Below are 23426 nucleotides of genomic sequence, written 5' to 3' on the forward strand. Positions count from 1 at the left end.
AAGAGGTTTTCTGAGTTTTTTTTTTTGAGGACGTTGGCTTTCGGGGAATCAGTACAACTTTGTCTCATTGTCAACTCAATGCGATTTGTTTTTCGGACTTTACCGTCTTTACAGCCTCATTATCAACGCAATGCGATTCGTTTTCCGGACTTTACCGTCTTTAAAAGGTATTGACTATTTGCATCATCAGAGACTGCCACTGCTACCCCTTTTGCAGTGACAATGACGTAACTATGATCACACAATAGTCTCAATAGGTTTATATCTATCAAAATCCATTACATGCATTAGATTCAAATATATAATATATTTGAATCATAGTTACGTCATATGCAGATTGCGCCGAAATGTTTGGGCGTAATGATAGGTGGCAATTAGATTGCCACCTATCATTACGCCCAAAAAAGTCAGCACAATCTGCACAACCTTCACGTCATGTATCAATCGCTCGCCCCAAGTGGGAAATACTTAAGACTCCCTTATCTGCATTAGACTCTGATTTTCCTTGTGAACACACTGATGTCAATTAGACATCACGTTGTTGTCAAAACACTGTACACAAAGTTCTGTTGTTGCCCACACTTCTCAAGTAAAATCTCAAAGCATCAACCTGCAAGACACAAATAGTCAAATCTCTAAACTTTCAGGTCTTTTGAACAATTTGCAGTGATGACTGCACCATAAAAGTGTCTTGAGCCTCTGTTTTGTTTGGTAAACTATTGAAAACTTTGAAAAGATCGACAACCAGAGAAGGAGAGGGGTAAGAGTGAGAGGAGGAGGAAGAGGAGGACAAGAAGGAGGAGGATTAGGAGGTTGAGGAGAAGGAGGACAGAGAGGAGGAAGAGGAGGACAAGGAGGAGGAAGAGAATGAGGACAAGGTGAAGAAGGAGGAGGAGGAGGAGAAAGAAGAAGGAGAATGGTTATCTCTAATGAGATTTGGGCCGCTGTGGTATACCTTGTTTTCATGGTTTTTCATTAGAACCTTCAGGATGGAGAACAAGTACGAAATCTGTTTGCCTAGTGTACTGTAATACTGCATATCAATAGAATATAGTGTGCTCACAGTATTTGTATTTTGCAGGACTGAAAGAGAACCACACTGTGGAGGAAGAAAACACACTTTCAATATTTTTTTTTACATGTAAATCAAAGTAGCATTTTCCAGGAGATATACAGTTTTTCACTGTTGCTAAAACCCGTTTTGCAAAACAGTAACGTCTTTCTCAAAACTGCACACAGAAAATTGAAAACCTCACACATAAAATGCTAAACCTGACACTCCCTTTGCAAGATGACTCTTTGCTATCAAATCTCTTAACTGTTCACAAAATGGAACTCGTGTTTTCATTTGGTACACACAGGCATATTTTCAAAACACACACACATACATTCATTTAGGACACACAACTAAGCATTAGCTGCACACTACCAAGCATTTACAGCACACAGAGGTGCAAAATTGAAAACACAATCATCGAAAAAACACCATATGAATGACAATGACTCATTGAGCCCTTTCTCCTTTTGTAAAATGTATCAGTGTAGGCCTACATTTTTCAGTCAAACATAAAACAGCAATACCGTTGTTCTCACAAACCATATTTACAATTTCAGTCTCCTGTTCCACCAGATTGTATTGACATAAAATTGTATACAAAATGCTTATAGTTTTTCTCAATTGCTTACACACATTTTTTGAAAGCATGCCTCGTTCTCAAAACTCTAAACACAAATCCCAAAGCAACTAACTGAAAATGCAAAACCCTTTATATCTCCTGGAAAATGCTACTTTGCTTTCAAAAAATATTGAAAGTGTGTTTTCTTCCTCCACAGTGTGGTTCTCTTTCAGTCCTGCAAAATACAAATACTGTGAGCACACTACGTATATTATATTGATGATATGCAGTATTACAGTACACAAGGCAGCAGTACCACAGCGGCCCAAATCTCATTAGAGATGACCATTCTCCTTCTTCTTTCTCCTGATCCTCCTCCTTCTTCACCTTGTCCTCATTCTCTTCCTCCTCCTTGTCCTCCTCTTCCTTCTCTCTGTCCTCCTACTCTTCAACCTCCTACTCCTCCTCCTTCTTGTCCTCCTCTTCCTCTTCCTCTCACTCTTGCCCCTCTCCTTCTCTGGTTGTCGATCTTTTCGAAGTTTTCAATAGTTTATCAAACAAAACAGAGGCTCAAGACACTTTTATGGTGCAGACAGTCCTCACTGCAAATTGGTCAAAAGACCTGAAAGTTTAGAGATTTGACTATTTGTGGCTTGCAGGTTGATGCTTTGAGATTTTACTTGAAAATTGTGTGCAACAACAGAACTTTGTGTACACTGTTTTGACAACAACGTGATGTGTAATTGACATCAGTGTGTTCACAAGGAAAATCGGACTCTAATGTAGACAGGGGAATCTTAAGTATTTCCCACTTGGGGCGAGTGATTGATACATGACGTGAAGGTTGTGCAGATTGTGCCGAATTTTCGCTTTTTACTTCTTAACAATAGTGAAAAACTGTAAAGGGTTTTGCATTTTTTGTTTGTTGTTTTGTGATTTGTGTTTAGAGGTTTGAGAAAACGAGGCATGCTTTCAAAAAATTTGTGTAAGCAATTGAGAAAAACTGCATTTTGCATACAATATTATGTCAATACAATCTAGTCTAATCTAGGAGACTGAAATTGTAAATATGGTTTGTGAGAACAACGGTATTGCTGTTTTATGTTTGACTATGAAAAATGTAGGCCTACACTGATACATTTTACAAAAGGAGAAATGGCTCAATGAGTCATTGTCATTCATATGGTGTGTTTCGATGATTGTGTTTTCAATTTTGCACTTCTGTGTGCTGTAAATGCTTGGTAGTGTGCAGCAAATGCTTAGTTGTGTGTACTAAATGAATGTGTGTGTGTTTTGAAAATATGGCTGTGTGTACCACGAAAACACGAGTTCCATTTTATGAACAGTTAAGAGATTTGATAGCAAAGAGTCATCTTGCAAAGGGAGTGTCAGGTTTAGCATTTTGTGTGTGAGGTTTTCAGTTTTCTGTGTGCAGTTTTGAGAAAGCCGTTATTGTTTTGAAAAACGTGTTTTAGCAACAGTGAAAAACTGGTAAAACAATTCACACAATTACAAGCCAATGCAATGATAAAAGCTCTGCTTGTCTGTCACCACTTATACCAAAGCTTAGACAGGAGTCATCACTGTAACTGTCCCTCATTCCCAACCCAACCTAACCCCTGTGAAAGGCTTCAGTGCAGTTGCTAAGTACTGACGACAGCATGTGGTGGATGTGGTATTTTCGCTCATTCTTTAGCTGCACCACCTGGGTAGAAGCTAGCGGCTGGGGGTCCGCGAGTGGAGACAGCAGTAGGGCTGAGTAATCGAAGCGAGCACAGAAGCCCTGACCGCAGAGAGGTATAAAGAAACAGGGAGCACAGGAAACAGGTGATAGAAAAGCAGAGGGAGGGAAGGAGGGAGAGCAGCATGAGCAGGAAGTTCAGAGTGGGTAGAGGTGAAGTATGGGGGCCGGTGAGAGGGGGGATAATAAGACCCCCTGTCTGAGGTGGAAAGAGGATGGGGGGGTGGCAGAGGGAGAGAAAGGAAGAGAAAGGGAGAGAAAATGACAGGTATTGAAAAGGTGAGAGAGAGAGAGAGCCTGAGAGAGGAGGACAAAGAATAATAAAGAGAGTGAAAGGGGAGAGGGAGTAAAAGGGAAAGAAAGAGAGGAAGAGAGAAGAGTAAGGAGAGAGAGAGGATAGAGAGAGGAGAGAGAAGAAAGAGAGGGAGGGAGAGAAAGAGAGGAGTGAGAGGAAAGAGGAGAAAGGGAGAGAGAGAGGGTTGAGAGAGGGAGAGAGAGGAAGGGGTCGAGAGAGGGAGAGAGAGTGTTGAGAGAGAGGGTTGAGTAGGAGAGAGAGAGAGAGAGTGTTGAGATGGGGAGAAAGAGGACAGAGGGAGAGAGAGGGGGATAGAGGGATGAAAGAGGGATAGAGTGTTGAGAGAGGGAGAGAGAGGGGGAGAGAGTGTTGAGAGAGGGAGAGAGAGGGGGTGAGAGAGGGAGAGAGAGGGGGAGAAAGTGTTGAGAGAGGGAGAGAGAGGGGGAGAGTGTTGAGAGAGGGAGAGAGAGGGGAGAGAGGGAGAAAGAGGAGAGAGGGAGAGAGAGGGAGAAGGAGGGAGAGAGAGTGTTGAGAGAGGGAGAGAGAGGGGGAGAGAGAGTGTTGAGAGAGGGAGAGAGAGGGGAGAGAGGGAGAAAGAGGAGAGAGGGAGAGAGAGGGAGGAGGGAGAGAGAGGGAGAGAGAGGGAGAAGGAGGGAGAGAGAGAGTGTTGAGAGAGGGAGAGAGAGGGAGAAAGAGGAAAGAGGGAGAGAGAGTGTTGAGAGAGGGAGAGAGAGAGTGTTGAGAGAGGGAGAGAGAGGGGAAGAGAGAGGGGGAGAGAGAGGGGAAGAGAGAGGGGGAGAGAGTGTTGAGAGAGAGAGAGAGCGGGGAAGAGAGTGATGAGAGAGGGGGAGAGAGAGAGAGAGAGGGGAAGATAGTGTTGAGAGAGGGGGAGAGAGGGGAAGAGAGAGTGTTGAGAGAGGGAGAGAGAGGGGGAGAGAGAGTGTTGAGAGAGGGAGAGAGAGGGGAGAGAGGGAGAAAGAGGAGAGAGGGAGAGAGAGGGAGAAGGAGGGAGAGAGAGGGAGAGAGAGGGAGAAGGAGGGAGAGAGAGTGTTGAGAGAGGGGGAGAGAGGGAGAAAGAGGAAAGAGGGAGAGAGAGTGTTGAGAGAGGGAGAGAGAGAGTGTTGAGAGAGGGAGAGAGAGGGGAAGAGAGAGGGGGAGAGAGAGGGGAAGAGAGAGGGGGAGAGAGTGTTGAGAGAGAGAGAGAGCGGGGAAGAGAGTGATGAGAGAGGGGGAGAGAGAGAGAGAGAGGGGAAGAGAGTGTTGAGAGAGGGGGAGAGAGGGGAAGAGAGAGTGTGTGCAGACAAAGGTAACTGCTGTCATATGGATTTGTTCTCCCCACAGGCCTGGCTCCTCTCCCATTGTGCATGTAATAACAGACAGAGTCACAGAGATAATGTGTCCACAAAAATCACCAAATCTAGATACAATAGCAGCATGGATTTGGCTCTCTCAATCGAGGACCCCTCCTCCACCCAAGTGCACCGCCCCCACCCCCCACCCCTAATGAGAGCCTGTTTGGGGGCTAATTTAGCAGCTTTGCATCTCATTGTGATTGGGCAAGCTGAAAGGGAAAGTGGCAAAGATCCAGATTTGCGTCTACAAGACTTCCGATTTGTCTATTTTACACTAATGACCAAATTACTTTGCTCTTTTCTCTCCCGGAAGACTCCCTCCTTCATAACAAAAGATAAATCACATGTCTCTTCTTCTGTCCGGTTGATGTGGTGTGCATGGAAAATAGACGGCCGTTCGGGATAGTAAATATCTTAAAACAACCGTGCAAACAATGCCAGTGCACTCAAGGGAGTACAGGCATTGTGTATGCACCGATAATCCAGTTCACAATTCAAGTCTTTGTTTCTTGGAGGAAATCTCCAAGAATATTTATCATGCGAGCGAAAGGCTAATTTAAGCTTTGAAAAGAAAACAGACAATGGTTATGGGTTTTGTCTAAGTCAACAAAGCTCACATGAAGTGCTTGTTACATTGTATTATGCCTGCCAATGCTATTGGGTGCTGGACAAATGAAACTTGATTGAAATGGACTCCTTCAGCTAATGAAACTTTGGGCTTTGGAGGGGGAAAAATGTCCTTTGTCGTTTGCAAGCATCATAAAACAATACTGGCTTCTTCTAAAGGAAGAAGCTGGCTTCTCACTGGCATTACGTGTCAAAAGCAAACCAGAAACATTGTGAGGGAACAGACCTACTGCCACTTAACCACTGCTAACAGTATGGAGGATACCGTGGTCAGCCCAATGGTGCAAAGAGCGTCCCACATCTCCAAGTTAATTTCTAAATCTATAATGGAAACTAAGAGTTGACTTGAGAATCTATACAAGTGGCCTTTTGGCAATGAAGGATGAGCCTCCTAGTCTTCAATCTAGTTTCATCTGCCTAGGCTATGACTACGATTAATGTTTAAGATGTCAGTTTAAATGACTGTAACGTACTGCTATATCATTGTGAAACTACAACAGATTTGAACCACTAGTTTGGACAGAAATGGGAAAAAAAGAATTGTTTGGCATAAGAAAGACAGCTCAAGTTCAAAAGGAGAGAAAAGATCAAACACTGCAGACATAAATTGATACATGCCCGGCTTCATTTTTTGCTGCCTATGCAAGACTCTCCTGCTGGAAGCGTGGCTTTAGACAGCCTGGGGACTCCACACTGGGATTCCCCCTCACACCCCCCACCCCCACCCCTCCCCTCCTTAAGGTAATCTCCTGACCAGACTTGGCCTTCAAAGAGTAGCCAAGAGTAGTCGAAAATATCGTCACCCAAATCTCTGAATAGAACGGCAGGCGCCAAGGTCTGTCACGCTCCCCTCCACTGACAGGTGTGCTGAAGAAAGCCACAGGAGCCGGAGTCTCTGCTTTTAATCCCATCCGACTAACCCTTTCTGCTCTCGGTTTGCAGGTGCTAATCTTAATCCCGATCTACGCCAGGAAGCCTCGTGATAGGTGCAGAGAGTAAGACAGCCGTGCTCGGTAACCTCCTTTCGCCACCAGGGAGGGGGAAACACCCTGTGACGGTGTCAGGACCCTGACGGGTTTATGAGACGAACTCACTGATGAATGGGTCAACAGAGAGAAATTGTATTGGTGCTGAAAGACGTTTCGCAATAACAAGCGTCAGAGACAATCAGTACACCTCTTCTATGAGAATGATACATATTTTGAAGGAAGGTATGTGTGGGCGTTGAACAAAGGGGATGAAAACAATACAAGCTTTATCAGCACTTTTATGGTATGCCTCAGATGCGTATATGAAAATTAAACTGGTGAATTAAGTTCTCCCTTTCTCTCCCTCCCTGTCTTCCTCTCTGGTCCTCTCTTGTCCTCTGTCACACACTGTCATTTTGAGTGATAATTGAATTATGTGTGTCTTATCAGTCCAAACATGTTTGCCCCTCAGCCCAACCTGCACAGAGCAGGTCCTTATCCTGAGTACCGGCAGAGAGAACGTCGTTCCTACGGTTTCCCACTGTACTGTTTGTCTGAGCCCGTAGAAGCTCTCGACCAAAAGCACAAAATATGTATGTCTTATACCGATAACTATAATTGAACAGGTTCTTCATAACGGAAGGCAAAACACTGATTATAAGCCCCCTTCAAACATCCTTGATGTGTTTCAGTATACTATAATACAATGAACACATTCCCAGACCTGAACAGTGCTATACTGACTGTAGCCCTCTGTGGGAGACAGTGGGTCTGTCAGATTATTTACTCCAAGTGCAAATGGGTGTATACATACTGTAAGCCTGTGGTTAACTGATCGTGAGTACATGACCATTTGTTATTATTCCTGTCCTGCTCTCAAGCCACACTTGTATCCCTTCCAGCGCAGCCGGTGGCTAACAAAGGACAATGAGTCGATTCCAAATGACATACTCTGATAGGCAGACACATTTTCTCACCATAGAAGCTGTTAGTGTTCTGTAAGTGGTATCTATTTTAGATTCTGACTTACAGTTCAGTGTTTTTTTTTGGTCACTGTTGGGAAAAGTAATTGTCATTGTGAAGTGTTTGTAAAGACACAAGTAATAAGTTGAGATGTGACATTAAAGTGATTCAGCTCGATGATTAGATGTTTCTGCAAGACTTACAGCTTCCAAACTTTAGCGGACAGGCGTGGGCATCCATAGGGAAATCCTCCAACTGCATAGGGCACTCGGCTGCTATGGTCAACCTGGAGGAGATAACATTAACATCTATGAGCAACAGAAACACACTGGAGTTATGATTATCATCCCAACCACCAGAATCCTAAACTTATCACCTTTGATAAATAAGAAGCTGTTGAGTAATACGTTGACTACGTATAGAGATTTGGGCGCAGATTTGAAATAAACACCCATACACGCCATAATCATCAACATCAACATCAACAGTCATCCTCATCATATGAACTGCTTAATCCTTTCTCAGAGAGCAGGGGAATCCAGCCATGTAAATGACACAGTGCTAGGCTGGCTCTCAGCCATCACAGGCAGCAGTGAGCAGCGATTCATGCTACAACAGCACCCCCATGTGGCATGGAGAAGAAGTGCAACCAGAGACAGCCTTCTCAGTCTAGATTGGATTATCCACCCACGCCAAGGCCCACAACATAAAAATCCCCACACATGAATCTTGAGACCCAATACAAAATGTCCACACAGAGCCTCCCACACAGTATATTTATGGTACACCTATTCACAGAGAAACATTTCCCATCACAGGCCGCTGATGCCAATACATGTAAACACACATACAGCCGCGGAAAAAATTAAGAGACCACTTCAAAATTATCAGTTTCTCTGGTTTTACTATTTATTGGTATGTGTTAAAGTAAAATGTACATTTTTGTTTTATTCTATAACCTACTGGCAACATTCCTACCAAATTTCAAATAAAAATATTGTCATTTAGATCATTTATTTGCAGAAAAATGACAATTGGTCAAAATAGCAAAAAAGATGCAGTGTCTTCAGATCTCGAATAATGCAAAGAAAACAAGCTCATATTCATTTTTAAACTACACAATACTAATGCTTTAACTTAGGAAGAGTTCAGAAATCAATATTTGGTGGAATAACCTTGATTTAAAATCACAACTTTCATGTGTCTTGGCATGCTCTCCACCAGTCTTTCACATTGCCGTTGGGTGACTTTATGCTACTCCTGGCGCAAGGATTCAAGCAGCTCGGCTTCTTTTCATGGCTTGTGACCATCCATCTTCCTCTTGATCACATTTCAGAGTTTTTTTTATGGGATTCAGGTCTCGAAATTGGGCTGGCCATGACAGGGTCCTGATCTGGTGATACTCCATCCACACCTTTACTGGCCTGGCTGTGTGGCATGGAGCATTGCCCTGCTGGAAAAAACACTTCTCAGAGTTGGGGAACATTGTCAGAGCAAAAGGAAGCAAGTTTTTCTTCCGGGACAACGTTGTACTTTGCCTGGCTGAGGTTTGTAAAAGACCATAAGGATTGAACCAAAGCGGACTGGAGGGTCTCCTAGTTCGTCTTCTCTGATGAGTCCAATTTTCAGCTTTGCCCAACACATGGTCATCTGATGGTTAGACGGAGACCTGGAGAGGCCTACAAGCCACAGAGTCTTGCACCTACTGTGAAATTGGACTGATCAGAGAAGACGAACTAGGAGACCCTCCAGTCGGCTTTGGTTCAATCCTTATGGTCTTTTACAAACCTCAGCCAGGCAAAGTACAACGTTGTCCCGGAAGAAAAACTTGCTTCCTTTTGCTCTGACAATGCTCCCCAACTCTGAGAAGTGTTTTTTCCAGCAGGGCAATGCTCCATGCCACACAGCCAGGCCAGTAAAGGTGTGGATGGAGTATCACCAGATCAGGACCCTGTCACGGCCAGCCCAATTTCGAGACCTGAATCCCATAAAAAAACCTCTGAAATGTGATCAAGAGGAAGATGGATGGTCACAAGCCATGAAAAGAAGCCGAGCTGCTTGAATTCTTGCGCCAGGAGTAGCATAAAGTCACCCAACGGCAATGTGAAACACTGGTGGAGAGCATGCCAAGACACATGAAAGTTGTGATTTTAAATCAAGGTTATTCCACCAAATATTGATTTCTGAACTCTTCCTAAGTTAAAGCATTAGTATTGTGTAGTTTAAAAATGAATATGAGCTTGTTTTCTTTGCATTATTCGAGATCTGAAGACACTGCATCTTTTTTGCTATTTTGACCAATTGTCATTTTTCTGCAAATAAATGATCTAAATGACAATATTTTTATTTGAAATTTGGTAGGAATGTTGCCAGTAGGTTATAGAATAAAACAAAAATGTACATTTTACTTTAACACATACCAATAAATAGTAAAACCAGAGAAACTGATAATTTTGAAGTGGTCTCTTAATTTTTTCCGCGGCTGTATATCCATGAAGGCATATGCAGGGATATGCAGAATGTTTTGGTTTGACAAACTCACTGCACAAACCTCAGCACACTTGAACGTTCAATCTGCATCAACAGCATGTCTTAGCATTGGCATCTATTGCCATTTAGGATAAGAAGTGTTAATAATAAAGTTTAAACATAGTATAGCACTTAAGGCATTGAAAAGGTCAAAACTGCATCCCTGACTTTAGAATTGTCCTAAAATAAAATAAAAAGATGAATTGAAGTTATAGTTTAAGAATGGAGGACATAATTGGTCTGAAGTGTAGAGGAAAGGCCTAAATGGCAGTGATTAAAGACTTTTACACCACAAGAAGTGCATGTGAAGCGTGACTATTAGCAGAAGTATAGTCCGTTACTAATAGCATTACCAGCAAAACACTGGATGGGATCTGCTTGAAGTAGGACCATTTGCTGTCATATGTCTCCCTCTAGTGGACTGCTGCATTACTGCAGAATTGAGAGGCCACCATGACAGAGGCACTGATAAACAGGGCATGTGATTGGGAGGGGGCTGGGGCTGGGGCTGGGGGGACCGCAGCTCTGACAGATGTAGGTTACAGCAAAACATCCAGAAAGAGATACTTTCATCCAATGAAGCAGAACTGGTTTCAAGAATAAAATAGTTATTTTTTTTGCCGAAGATGCCATTAAGCTTACCGATGATCTGAAGCAATAATTAGCACTGTTGTTGTTCTACCTTATGGTAGTTTAACGAGTATAGGAAAAAGCCCAGTCCAGAGTATCCCTTTTGTGCTAGTAACTATTGTGCCTAAACTGTGCATTTCTTGCACACTTGCCACTGCAATAATTGGACTCTCTTCCAGTCAGTGAAAAAGCTCCCCCTCAGCTAACTCATTCTCTGAACAAACCCTCTTAATAGTCATTTGCCTCTGCCAATGGCACAATCAATGTTTACATGGTCTGGGATGAGAGCCCTTCTTGAAATTGATGTACATTTCGAGATCAATGCCTGTTGAGAGAGTATGTCATCAGCGAGGCCGTTGTGAGGGGAGCGTGTCCTCTATCCTTTCACAGACTGGTTCACTGTAGCCCTGCTCACAAAGGGCCTTTTGGGTGGAAGTGATATTGCCGTCTGGCGCCTACACTGGAAGTCAACTGAATGGCTTCAATTAGAGGAGGCTGATGGGAGTTTGACTCTGCTGTGGATCACTCACACACACACACACCCACACACACAGACACACACACACACACACACACACACACACACACAAGAGTTCCTGCGGCTGCTTCTTGATGTGTCTGACTGCAGAGAGCATCCAGAGTGTATGCTGGCTGGAGGTTACACTTTTGTGTTGTGCTGTATAGGGAACATTCAGCAGCGTGATAAAGGCAGCGCTGGAATATCAGCATCTCAAGGATACGTTTGTCTGTAGTTCAAAAAGAGAGACTGACTGCACCAAACTTCAATTATGATAACAGGATAACCTGGAATCTGTGTGTAATGACCGCCTGAAGAGGAAGGCAAGGTCAATAAGTACAGACAAAACACACCCTGGACACACCTTGTTTGTTTCCCTACCATCAGGGAAAAGGTACCGCACACTGCGGGCCCGCACCACAAGACTGAGGAACAGTTTTTTCCCAAGAGCTGTAGCCTCCATCACCCCCTCAACCCCCGCCCCCACCTGACCCCCTAACAAAGCACTAAAGACTTGATGGGCACAATATGTGCATGGTGTGTGGGTGTGTGAGTGAGCGAGTGAGTGAATGTGTTTCTGTGCATTTGTGTGTGTAATGATATCTTTGCACTTCACAACTGCCTTCCATTTTTTAAGTATTTATATATATATATATTTTAATAACTTCTGTAATTTGGTCTTTGTCCTTGTCATATTTGTCATGCTCTTATTGTGCCTTTGTGTGTTGATGTCAATTTTATATATATCTAGACAAACTGCTGCTGGAGAGCGCCAAACTGTTTTTCGTTGTGTACTACAATGACAATTAAACTCCTTGAATCCTTGAATCCTTGAGGTAGTCAATAGCACTGAACAGTGCAAGTGTACATTCGCAGATACTGATTTCAGTCTTCCATTCTATTATAGTAGACAGAATCTGCTGTGTTTAGCCTTCTTTGAGTAAGATGACATCCATGACGTTCATGTGATGTATTGGTAGATGTGTTGCTGTGCAGTCAGTATATTATAAATATATATATTGTGCTTGAAGTACAGCTGATGAAGGACATCTTGCCAAAACATTCTGGTTTTAAAGAACTTTATAACTTACTTTTACTTCTACTTTACCAATTTCTGTGCACAGCAGTTAGTTTCTGGAACTTTCTACATTACATATAACAATAGTTCTCCGAAGTGGACTGTGTAAGTATAGCATGTTGAGCACAGCTAGAATAAGTATAGGGTGCTTTTATCTTAACCTGTGATTTCAAGATAGTTTTTCGAATCCCCCTGAAGCAGCCAATAGGTCTGCCCACACTTATCCTTTCATATAATATGTGCACACTCACAGATAATAATACGTGGCCTCGTTAATTCTATCTATTCTTTTATATGAATTCATAACCTCTTTTGAAGCTCCTACAGAGGGCTTTGAAACGGCTCCAGGATTGGAGTGTGGGAGTTGAAACCATTATGTCCTGGTTTTATGGCAAAGAGGTGCTGTGTTTTCTCTCTCCATTCCTCTCTCTCCCTCTTCCTCTCTCTCTTCCTCTCTCTCTCCCTCTTCCTCTCTCTCTCTCTCTTCCTCTCTGTTTAACAGAGAGCACTGCGTGTATATAGTTTCCGACTAATCTCTTTCCCACCAGCCACAGTGCATTAGAGGGCTGTAGGAAAACATGTTTTAATGACTTGTTATGTTAGGAGATGCCACGTTACAAAGACCTCGCTGACGTCCATTTTATCAAAAATCGATTTCACTTATCCACAGTCCGCCCTGGAACCATTTGCTCTCGTTCTTACATGTATTAAATATTTGATGCGAGGTCTACTTCCCAGAACTAGATCCGATGATGCACTGTGAAGAGTCACAGGCACAATCCTCATCCGGTGCACAGTTTCAAAACTCTCCCCCCTGACATTAATACACTGTTTTCATCTTACCCTAAAAAAAACCTTAAAAAAGTAAAGAATAATGTTGCATCTGAACTAATAGCAATGTCATTATTTTGATGTATGGCGTGTGGTTAACATTAACGTAGTTCTTGTTCCTGTTGCATTACAATAGCGTAGTTCTCGTCACGGTTCCTTAAAGATGCAGCCTGCAATTTGGTTTCAGTTCCGTGAAAGGTCGTTGATATTTGCACTCAACAGCACATGCAATTACACTCCTCCCTTCCATGCTCCTGAATGGGCCGCGATTGTTTATGGCTCAGCCCGAGCCACTATGTTTAATTCCTACTTACCATTCCTATTTATGTACGAGCACCAGAGTGTCTTGACCACAAACACAGAAGGGCCAGCTAGAGGGCCATGAAGAGCAATTTGCTGAGTTTGACAAAAAGTGAAGGGATTAGAGTGGAGTTAAGTTATGCTTGACCTCCTAATGACTCAGGGCCTGATTTACTAACAGGATTGCGCCCATTTCTGACGTAAAATAGCGGTCGTAAACATAAAACGGTATTTACTAAGGGGGCGCAGCGCATATTAACGCCTGTGGGTGTGAACAGGGGAGGTTTTGTGGACGTGGGTGGTAACGTAGGCGTGAAGCGCACTTTAATGGGAGGAGAGAAGGTAAGTGAGCCTAATGATGTACTGCGTGGTGTCTACTAAACTGCCTATCTACTAAACTGCCAAGTCTCCGATTTGCGCGCTAATTCTCCGTCTCATAAAAGCACGTCTTAACCAGCAAGCGTATTTCCATTGAGTCTGAAAACTTTGATATTGCACCAGTTATAAGAGCAAGGCGAAGATATATACAGAGACAGCGCACAGAAATATTTTTTTCAACTCGTATAACACTTTTTCAGTTAAGCAATCCACAAATCATTAGACGGTACAGGTTAACCAGCCACGCAATACTTCTGAACCAGATCAGAGACATCGAAGCCTCCAACCGGAGATCACATTCCATTCCATCAGTTGTTAAACATTACAAATATTGGCATCGGATCATTTCAAACAGTTATAGCATCAGCAGTTGTCATATCTCAGCCTTCACTCAGCCAAATATTCACCCAGGTACTCGACGCATTGCTGCGGTGCGCTGGTCAATACATTTCCCCACTGCCATAGCTGAACTTAGAGACATCAAACAGGACTTTTTTTTAAATCGCAAACTTTCCGAACGTAATTGGAACCATTGCTTGCACCCACATGCAAACATTCCCACCTTCAATCCACGAACACGTTTACCGAAACAGAAAGCACACATATTCAATGAATGTCCAGGTCATATGTGATGCCAACATGACCATTACTTACGTGGTAGTGGTCTGTCCATGACAGTTTTATCTTCCTGAATAGTGCCATCTATTCATGATTGAGCAACGGTGATTTTGGAGAGGCCTGGCTACTTGGTAAATGTATTTGTTTCAGTGGGGATATATTGTAGTGAACCCATGTCCCAGAACGTATTAATCTCGCCATGTACACACCTGTATTGTTATAATAGACAGTTTATGCATTAATGCCACCAATAGCATATTATTTATAATCGTGTTCTTTTAAACATCTCGCTGTAGGTGATGGCGGGCAAAACAACAATATAACCCATTGAATCAGGTTCAATGATTGAGCGAACGTGAACCAATATATCTATCTCCTCTCCGCTGAACCTTAGTTTTTTCTTCCTCGAATCTCCATGGTGGGCAGTAACTTGCAGGCAATTTCTCCCGTCTTTTAACGGTGCGCTAAATAATGATTGCCCACGATCTGGCTTGATGAATATCACGAAAAATGCGGGGAAACACTGTGCATTAATGTGCACCTGGCAAAGGCGCAGATTAAGCTGCGTTCGCAAATCAATGTTAATAAATCAGGCCCTTCAAACGGCGTAGTAAGCACACAGTGCCCAGCGCAGATCTGGTTTGATAAATACCACGGGAAATGCGCAAAAACACTGTGCGTTAATTTGCGAACGCAGATTAAGCAGCGCTCGCATATTAGTAAATCAGGCCCTCAGTGCCTGGGGCCGGCCATCGTAGGGTTAAACACTACTGATCAGGGTAGTAGAGCTGGAAGGTCTTCCTTAACCTTGCATGTTAGGAGAACCTTCCAATAAGATTAAGTACCTGTGGTGTTTAACAAGAGGCCAAGGGGGTAAGGTCACTAATCTGCCTCTCGCAAGGGTGTAGGGGATTACGGCAAGTAGGGTGGATTATTTTAGCCTGGCCATTACCAGCCTGTGACTCCATTTTTTTCCGTCAGTCAGTCTGGCCTAACCCCGTTCATTTTCGTTTCCGAGATGGGCGGGTGCTTAGCTTGCGGTTTAAAATCATTGGAGTTCCCTTAACCAATCAGCAACGTTTGGTAAGCATTCGGTAGATTAAACTCTTCCCAAAGCCAGTTGGGAGAAGAGCTACGACGTCCTTTCCAATCATAAAACTTACAAGACAATACTCTTGTTCTCCTTTTAATTTTCTGATGTTCTCGAGAGTTGAGACAACTTTCCCGATAGCTTGTGTGTTTCCCGATAGCTTGATAGTGTCTCTTCCTCCAAGGTGAGTTTTGCGTCACAGCTCTGAACTGTTCGCTGATTGGTGCGGTTGGATTTTGAGTCCTGGAGACGATTGTCAACGGGGTTGGGCCAGACTGAGTATGAGCTTGAAATCAATTGAGGCGGAAATACGTAGGCTGGTGTCACCAGGCTAGGATTATTTTGCTCCATGATCAAAATTGAATTATCATCTTGAAATCCGAAAAATAAAGTTGTGAATGTGTACTGCCTGTGTGTGAGTTTGTGTGTGTCAATATAAAAACCACTGTAGCTTAAATGAAATGCTAAGCTTCTGTGAGGTTTGACCTTTAGACTACAAGGCAGGGAGGGCTATAGGCGGTACAGTTAGTTAGTGAGCCTGATTGAAATTGGGGAAGACTTGCTGTGTATGTGTGTGTTCGGTTGTGTGTGTGTGTGTGTGTGTCAGTGCTAGTGTGTGTGTGTGCTTTGCTCTGCACTTGCAAGGTTAATGGAGCAAACAGTCCATGGAAAGAAAGAGAAAGGGAGAGAGAGAGAGAGAGGGACGGAAAGCGAGAGAGGGAGAAGGGGGAGAGCGCTAGTGACAGAGAGAGAGAAAGAAAAAGAAGAGTAAAAAAGCCCACACTGGCTCCTCTGTGCAGTAGGATCTGTCCGTTAGTAGCCTGTCTTCCCACTGACTGGGTCAAAGCCTGAACGTTGCGCAGGATTCCCCACTTTCAAGTCCCCGTGACCCACATGTACAGCACCACGAGCCCCCCTCCTCTCCCCCCCTCTCTCCGCCCCCCTTCTCTCTCTCTCTCTCTCTCTGTCTCTTCCTCTCTCCCTTTCTCTCTCTATCTCTCTCCCTCTCTATCTCTCTCTCTCTCTCTTCCTCTCTCTCCCTCTCTCTCCCTCTCCCCTGACTCCAGGCCCAGCAGTTGGGCGTGGCCGGGAAGAAGGGCCCGGTACTGAGGCCCTGGTGGGCTGCCTCCACGCTACGCTCCTCTGCTCACCCTACATCAGCTGCAGCTGGCTCGGCCATGCATTGTGTGATTCTTTATTCTATATGAACCCTGTTCTTGCCACACATGGTATGCAAAGATGAAAGCCCGCCATGCTTCATTCCTTCACAGGGGGGGGGGGGAGAAAAGGAGTGATATAGGCAGATCTTACGAAGATGGGGGGGGGGGGGGGGGGGGGGGGGGCGGTAGCAACGAGGGCAGAGGAGGAGTGATATAGGCAGATCTTATGAAGATGGGGGGGGGGGGGGGGCGGTAGCAGCGAGGGCAGAGGAGGAGTGATATAGGCAGATCTTATGAAGATGGGGGGGGGGGGGGGGGGGGGGGGGGCGGTAGCAACGAGGGCAGAGGAGGAATGATATAGGCAGATCTTATGAAAAAACATGAATGCCTATTGATGTCTGTGTTCTTGGCTCGTGCACAGCTTGTGGTGTAGTTCGGAGGGAGCAACTCAGCCGAGCAGAATGGTGATGTGCTTGTGCTGACTTCATAATGTAACGCAGCTATGATAGGCTTAAGACTGGGCTTAGACGATACATTAGTACTCCTGCATCTTTGTCAAAGGCTCAATGGGTGAGCTGTTTTTCGAATCTCTTGTGAGGTGTTTCAGGGCCTCTTCAAACAACAGCAAGTAGTGTTGAGGACCGTTTTAAAGTAATAATTTAAAAATGTAAGTAGCTAGTTACATAACATCCTCAAATTAATTTAAACGGTCATGTGAAGGGAAGATAAACACACATGCTGTATCTACCCAAGCCAATCACTAAGGGATATAACCCCCACAAAATGTATGACCATTCCTTACAGTGTTACACTGCCAAATACATCAGCTAAGAAGCTGGCAGTACTGTTCTTGGTGTTTGGAAGGCCGGTTTGCAGGCTGCTCAGCGAGATCTCAGCGAGAGTTCTTCGCCAAAACCTCCTCACTGTTTCTTCAAGCTGACTCACCTCATGGTGTACAGCAGAGTACCGTCCTCCTTTAAGCGCAGCAGTTTGTTGGGGGTGGTCATGTTGTGGGCAACAGACTTCTTCCCGTTCAGGAAAAAGGTGTCCGGCGTCCAGATGTTGCTGGCCAGCAGGTTGTTGAGAGGCAGAGTGTCCATTGGCCCTTTGAAGCGTAAACGCTCGTCCTTCCAGCTTTGCCGGAAAAACACGTCTATGGTGTACTCCTGGACAGGAGAACCACATCATTAGACCATAAAGAAACACCATTGTTTGCATAGAGGCCTGGAAGCTGTTACACCAGAACACAATCCATGCAAGTATTACGTAAAATAATAACACATCTTACAATGACTAGTTGTAAGTCCCTCATTACTTTAGTCCTAGGGTAAAAATAATAACAGGGTTTGCACTGAATGCCACTTTCAGTTTAAAATAACTAGTGTAGCAATTATTTCAGTGTCGCTGTTGACTTCAATGAGCAGTCAGTGCTGCCCCATTGAGTTCCTCCTCTCACTTCACCATGAAGTTCAAATGGGGATAGAGACCTCCTTCCCAAGCGGGCCGTAGGGAATCTGTAGCATGCCATTACATTATATGGTCACATTATCCGGGCTGTGTTCCAGTGTGCGAGGCAATCAAGACAGAGGCAAACAGCAACTATTGACTCAAAGCAGAAGCACAACTAATGTCTTCATGACATATTGATATAACAATATGTGTAATATATCCAATAAAAGACAATTCATAACAGAAATGTGTCACATGGAGTGTGTGTGTGTGTGTGTGTATTTGTGTGTGCAGGGGGAGGGGGGGGGTCAGAGACACCTACCATCTCGGTGTCCGACACTGGACCGAAGCTTGTGACAAATATATTGGTCTTGATCTCAGTAACCATCTCTATGAGAGTTCACAAAAAGAAAGAGGTGTTAAAGAAGTGACTGCGGTGAGAATTCTCTGGTATTCTGTTTGGGAAATATAACATCCTATTCACTTCATGAGTTTTCATAATCTTGAGAGAAAGAGGTACACTTTTCACAAAACTTCCTGTGACTCAGAGAAGAGAGCTCTCTCTCCTCTCTTTCTATCTCTCTCTCTTTCCCTCTCTCTCTCTCTCTCTCTCGCTCTCTCTCTCGTTCTTTGGTAGTTTATAGGCCAGGACAGTTTCTCCTCCCGCGCACTGCCTGCCTTCTTCCACTTAGAACAATGCACCTGCCCGCTCGGCAAAAGAGCCGTAGCTCTCTCAAGGTCGTGAGCCGTGGACAGATCCCTGGCTCGCTGGAACACTCTAATTCACTGCGCTGTTGATTTGCACTAAGGACCTGGCACTTAGGCTGATCTTTTTTCACTGAAAACATCTCATTCAGACTATTTCTTTGCAGTCTCTTTTCGTGAAAGATAGAGCCACGCATCCCTTTATGAGAGTCTTCTAAGCTACATGCCCATCACCTGGAAAAGCAGTTCTCTATGTTTATATATATATATATATATACACACACATACATATATGTGTGTGTGTGTGTGTGTGTGTGTGTGTGTGTGACTTGCTTTGGTGTCATATATTTAAGACTTGAAGAACCCAGACAATTTTAACTAAATTAACGTTGAAAATCCCATGGTGTAGAAATGGACTGGCCCAAGAAATAGGCTAAGCTGCAGAAGTAGGCTTTTAGGACAAATGCATCCTTGTGATGGTGTGGGTTGTACCTCCCAATCCAGGACGAAGTCTGTTGTCGTAGCCATCCAACAACCCGTCTAATATTCTTGTGAATATAGTAATGTTATCATTCCGTTCTGCTTCCTTGGGTGTTGCTGTTGTTACTGTCTGAGAAAAACTGATTGGAGACATTCACATCAGAATATGCTGAAGGAAAAAATAAGCATTGTTGACATTCACTTCAATCTTAAAAACTAAAGCAAACTCAAATTGTGTATTGAATGATTTGTATCCTTACTGATCTCCTTTCCTATATGTGAAACAAGGCCATTGCAAGTAAATAATATAGCCGTCGGTCTCAACTCTAAGGCTTACCTCAGACGGCATAGGAGGCAACCAAGCACAGCACCGACCCACAGACTTCTCATTGTGTACCTGCGGCGTATTCCTAGTCCATTCCTGTGATAAATGAAGATTGCACCGACTCAGATAGACCTAAGCAATGTCCCGCAGCTGTGTAGCTGAGTTTGTGCTCCGTTTCTCACTTTCAAAATCAGACATTTATCAGTACAAAATGCAAGGCTCGGCTACGGTCTCAAATTTGAATATGAACGCCACACTGGGCAGTGATTTACGGCGCTAGAGGTTAGTTATTCTTAATAGTAATTATTATTTAATTTATAATAATAATAATTATTATTATTCTATTGCAATTCTAATCATAGCCTAAATGCCATTTTTGAAAGCTTCCTGAATGAACACTAGCATATGGTGCTGAGTAGCCTCCTACCCCCCCAAAAAAGACTCCAAAAAAGTACAGCATTTCCCGAGCATCCATCAAATCACGAATTCATTCAATGTACTTTTGTAGTTTGTAACTATGTATGAGCATATAGTTAATATATGTATTTAACCATCATCGGGTTGAAATGATGTTCAAAGCAATGAAACAAGACAGACACAAAAAGCTGAGAGGGAGAGACAACTGGTTCGTTGAAAATGCTGTTTATGGGTACAGTAGGGCACTGGCTACCCGTTTCAACAACCTCAGGCGAAAGACTTGCCTTTCATAACAGTGCCTCAGTCCTACAGCAGACTGGGGTCCATGCTTCGAACCACGCATTAAATATATAATTTAAAAAACAGAAAAAAATACCTGAATAGTGCGTTGGATGAGTGATGAGCTCGCGCAAAATTCCCCTGGAAATGATGATTAAATCCCGCAATATTCACTGTGGAACAGCGAACCAACGCATTGTTTCTTTAGAAATCTCCTGCCTTGCTCAAGAACCGACTGTATAACCCTCGCATTGTTCTGTCCTCTTTTAACGAGTGAATGACTGAGCAGTCACCGCAGGCGAACCACAGGCGCTTGACTTCGCATTCCAGAGAACCTCATCATCTCATCTTGAGTTAAATTTCAGTATAAATTGCAGTGCACCTGCCTAAAATCGAGAACCTCCTGATTCCATTAAATCACATACGCGCCAGTGTAAATAATTGCCCCCCCTTTTCATCAGACTAACTATTTTTCCTTTATGCTACACTGCTGTCTGACTATTGCATACTGTTTAACGTTGCTACGGTTCTCTGCACCGCTACACGAGTACAAGTACACTCCGCTTACCAGCTCTTACCACACTGATTAGACTGTCCGTTTCTATTTTCACCGCCTAACTGTCACTTTGAATGTAACGTTGAACATTTGAACCAAAAGTAAAGGGACGTCACTGTGCTGCACCATAATTATCCGCCTACAAAATAAGACGAAAGGTTGGAAAACACTGAGATGTGGCGATTCATGAAATAAAATGCATTCCCCTACGCACTTACGCACAGCTCAGTTTAGGTTAGCCATATGAGTACATTTGTGAACATTTTTGCAAACTTGGCAAATCTCTCTCTCCTTCAGTTACGAAATGCCATCAGCATTAAGCTGGTTTGAACACCGGTGGGTTGCTGTCCATGATTTGAATAGAATATAATAATACAATAACTGCTTTGTAAGTCTTCTGCCTTTTTTAGTTTTTGGTAAGAGCAGCTCAAGGAATATGGAAAGGACAACTGAACGTCACGACGTATTATAAAAGCCTCAACTCCTACAGAACAAGAGCTTCTGTTTCAAAGAGTAATTTTCGAAACGGATTATGCCCTTGCTCCAACACACAACCAGGAAATAGTATGGAAATTGTCTAGCCCGCTTGTGATAATCTGTTTTTAAGTTATGATTTTCTTTCTGGGAAACGGCCAACAGCACTGATGGTCTCCGTGCTTTGTAAAGGAACCTCCGAGACGCGTAGTTATGAGGACTACCATCAGAGGGAACTCTAAACCTATTTTTTTTTCCAGTACGAATATGAGCTCAATTGAGAGTGCTTTATGAACTCACGTTTTCAACACGATGTGCAGTGTTACATGGTGCGTTAATTGAAAATGTTCTTTAATGTGTCCGATGGAGCTATTTAAAATGAGTTGGCAAGGCTGCCTTCCATACACTACATTCATTTATGAAATGGATGCTATTTGATGTACCCTGAAAAGTCAAGCGATAACAGAAAGAATGAATGTGATGTCATGTCACTGAGAAAAGTTCTTCTCTGGATCAGCAAACCATCAGAGGATAAATAAGAGACCAATGAGACAGATCACGGATTTTTAATAAAGAAAGAAAATAATATCTTGAAATCGAAACTAGTTTGAAGTGGGCCTCAACAGAGACATTTGTCTAATTGCTACCCAGGAACAAATGTCCATACCGTTGATTAAGAAATCAGCAACACATCTTTGAAATGTGTCCCTGGTGAAAAGGCGTGTGCTTTTTTGGCTGTTGTGGAGTTGAGGACTGAAGTTTATTATTCCGATGATTTAACATGTGCTTTGGGGGTTAGGTAGCTTTTGGAGAAGCTGTGCCCGCATGCTTATTGACTTCACTGGCCTCCACCCTGGAGAGTTAGGAGAGGGAGCAGATGTGGCTTCCATGGTGCAAAGCTGAGTGAGGCACCTGTGTCCTGTAAGGCTGTTTCAGGGGCGTATCTACGGAAAATAGCGCCCGTGGTTAGCACTGAAATTGGGCCCCTGTCCAAACATCTGACACCCTTCTTTTACATAACCTACTGAAACCAGTGCTCTCTCTCTCTGTAATGCGCACACAAAATGGTCCTGTGCCAAACAGTGTGGAGTAGATCTGCTGCTTGATGGACACTCACAGATGACCCAAAGCGTACTTGCTTTTTTGATCAACTATATCATATTATCACCAGTGGTTATGATCGGATTGACAGATTCAGGGCTATTTTGTATTATCCTTGTTTAAAAAAAAAAAATCATAAATATTCAGGGGTATCCAGGCCAAACGACGCCCATGACATGACTTCAGTTCAAGAGTGTTTAGAAAATAGATAGTCATTTGAGGATGACTTGTCTGTCTTCAATAGAACCTGCTTTAAGTGGTGGCCTTAGGTGCAAAACTGGCTGGCTTAATTGATGTTCTTTTATTAAACTAGTCTCATATTACCCAACACACTACAGCCGCGTATTTACACATGGATCTTGAGGGTAGAAGACAACTAAGTATGGCATTTAGTATAGGTGTTTAGCAATCACTTGCTATTGAGGCTGATATCAAGCCATTATAATTAGGGGTGCTATTTGTGGGTTGCATGTTTATAAACTCGTATACACAATGCATTGGCTGCATACAATAGAAAAGCCAACTCTAACTGATAAAGTGTTTACAGTTGAATTATATAGGAATTTATATTTTTTGTGTTTTTTCCTTTGTTTTTCAGGAATGCAGTTGATGGGAACAAAAACCTATTTGCACTCTACGACACAGGGTAAGACACTGATGCCTGAGAGCCTGGTCTGTCCTGTTTCCATCAGCAATTAATGTCACCAATACAATTCACTTTTCTAGAGAAGAATATTTGTCTCTATGAAGAAGAGGTCAGTGAGCAGGATGAGAGGTTCTCTCCATGGACCTCTTTCAATCTTAAATGCATTGGAGCACCATTATCTTCTTCAGCAATACTTAATTCACACAGTACACCAGGCCCTTCAGTTCAACCTATATGCTTACGTGACTCCATCTCAACAGGGAAGGGAACTCTAGGCAACAAGACTTGACACCACAAATGA

The 23426-nt window shown here is 43.4% G+C and overlaps 1 protein-coding gene across 1 annotated transcript in view; it reads left to right on the top strand.

Annotated features, from left to right (window-relative positions):
• The window catches only part of gabrb3 (gamma-aminobutyric acid type A receptor subunit beta3), a gene marked incomplete at both ends in the record, with an annotated part of 92652 nt that overhangs the window by 14334 nt on the left and 54892 nt on the right, over positions 1-23426 (top strand). The window contains one exon of the mRNA XM_080832480.1: positions 23078-23125. Coding sequence (XP_080688606.1) covers positions 23078-23125 — 48 coding nt within the window. The remainder of the gene's footprint in view (positions 1-23077; positions 23126-23426) is intronic.

Source organism: Sprattus sprattus (genome assembly GCF_963457725.1).
Source record: "Sprattus sprattus genome assembly, chromosome: 2".
NCBI classification, from domain to species: Eukaryota; Metazoa; Chordata; class Actinopteri; order Clupeiformes; family Clupeidae; genus Sprattus; species Sprattus sprattus.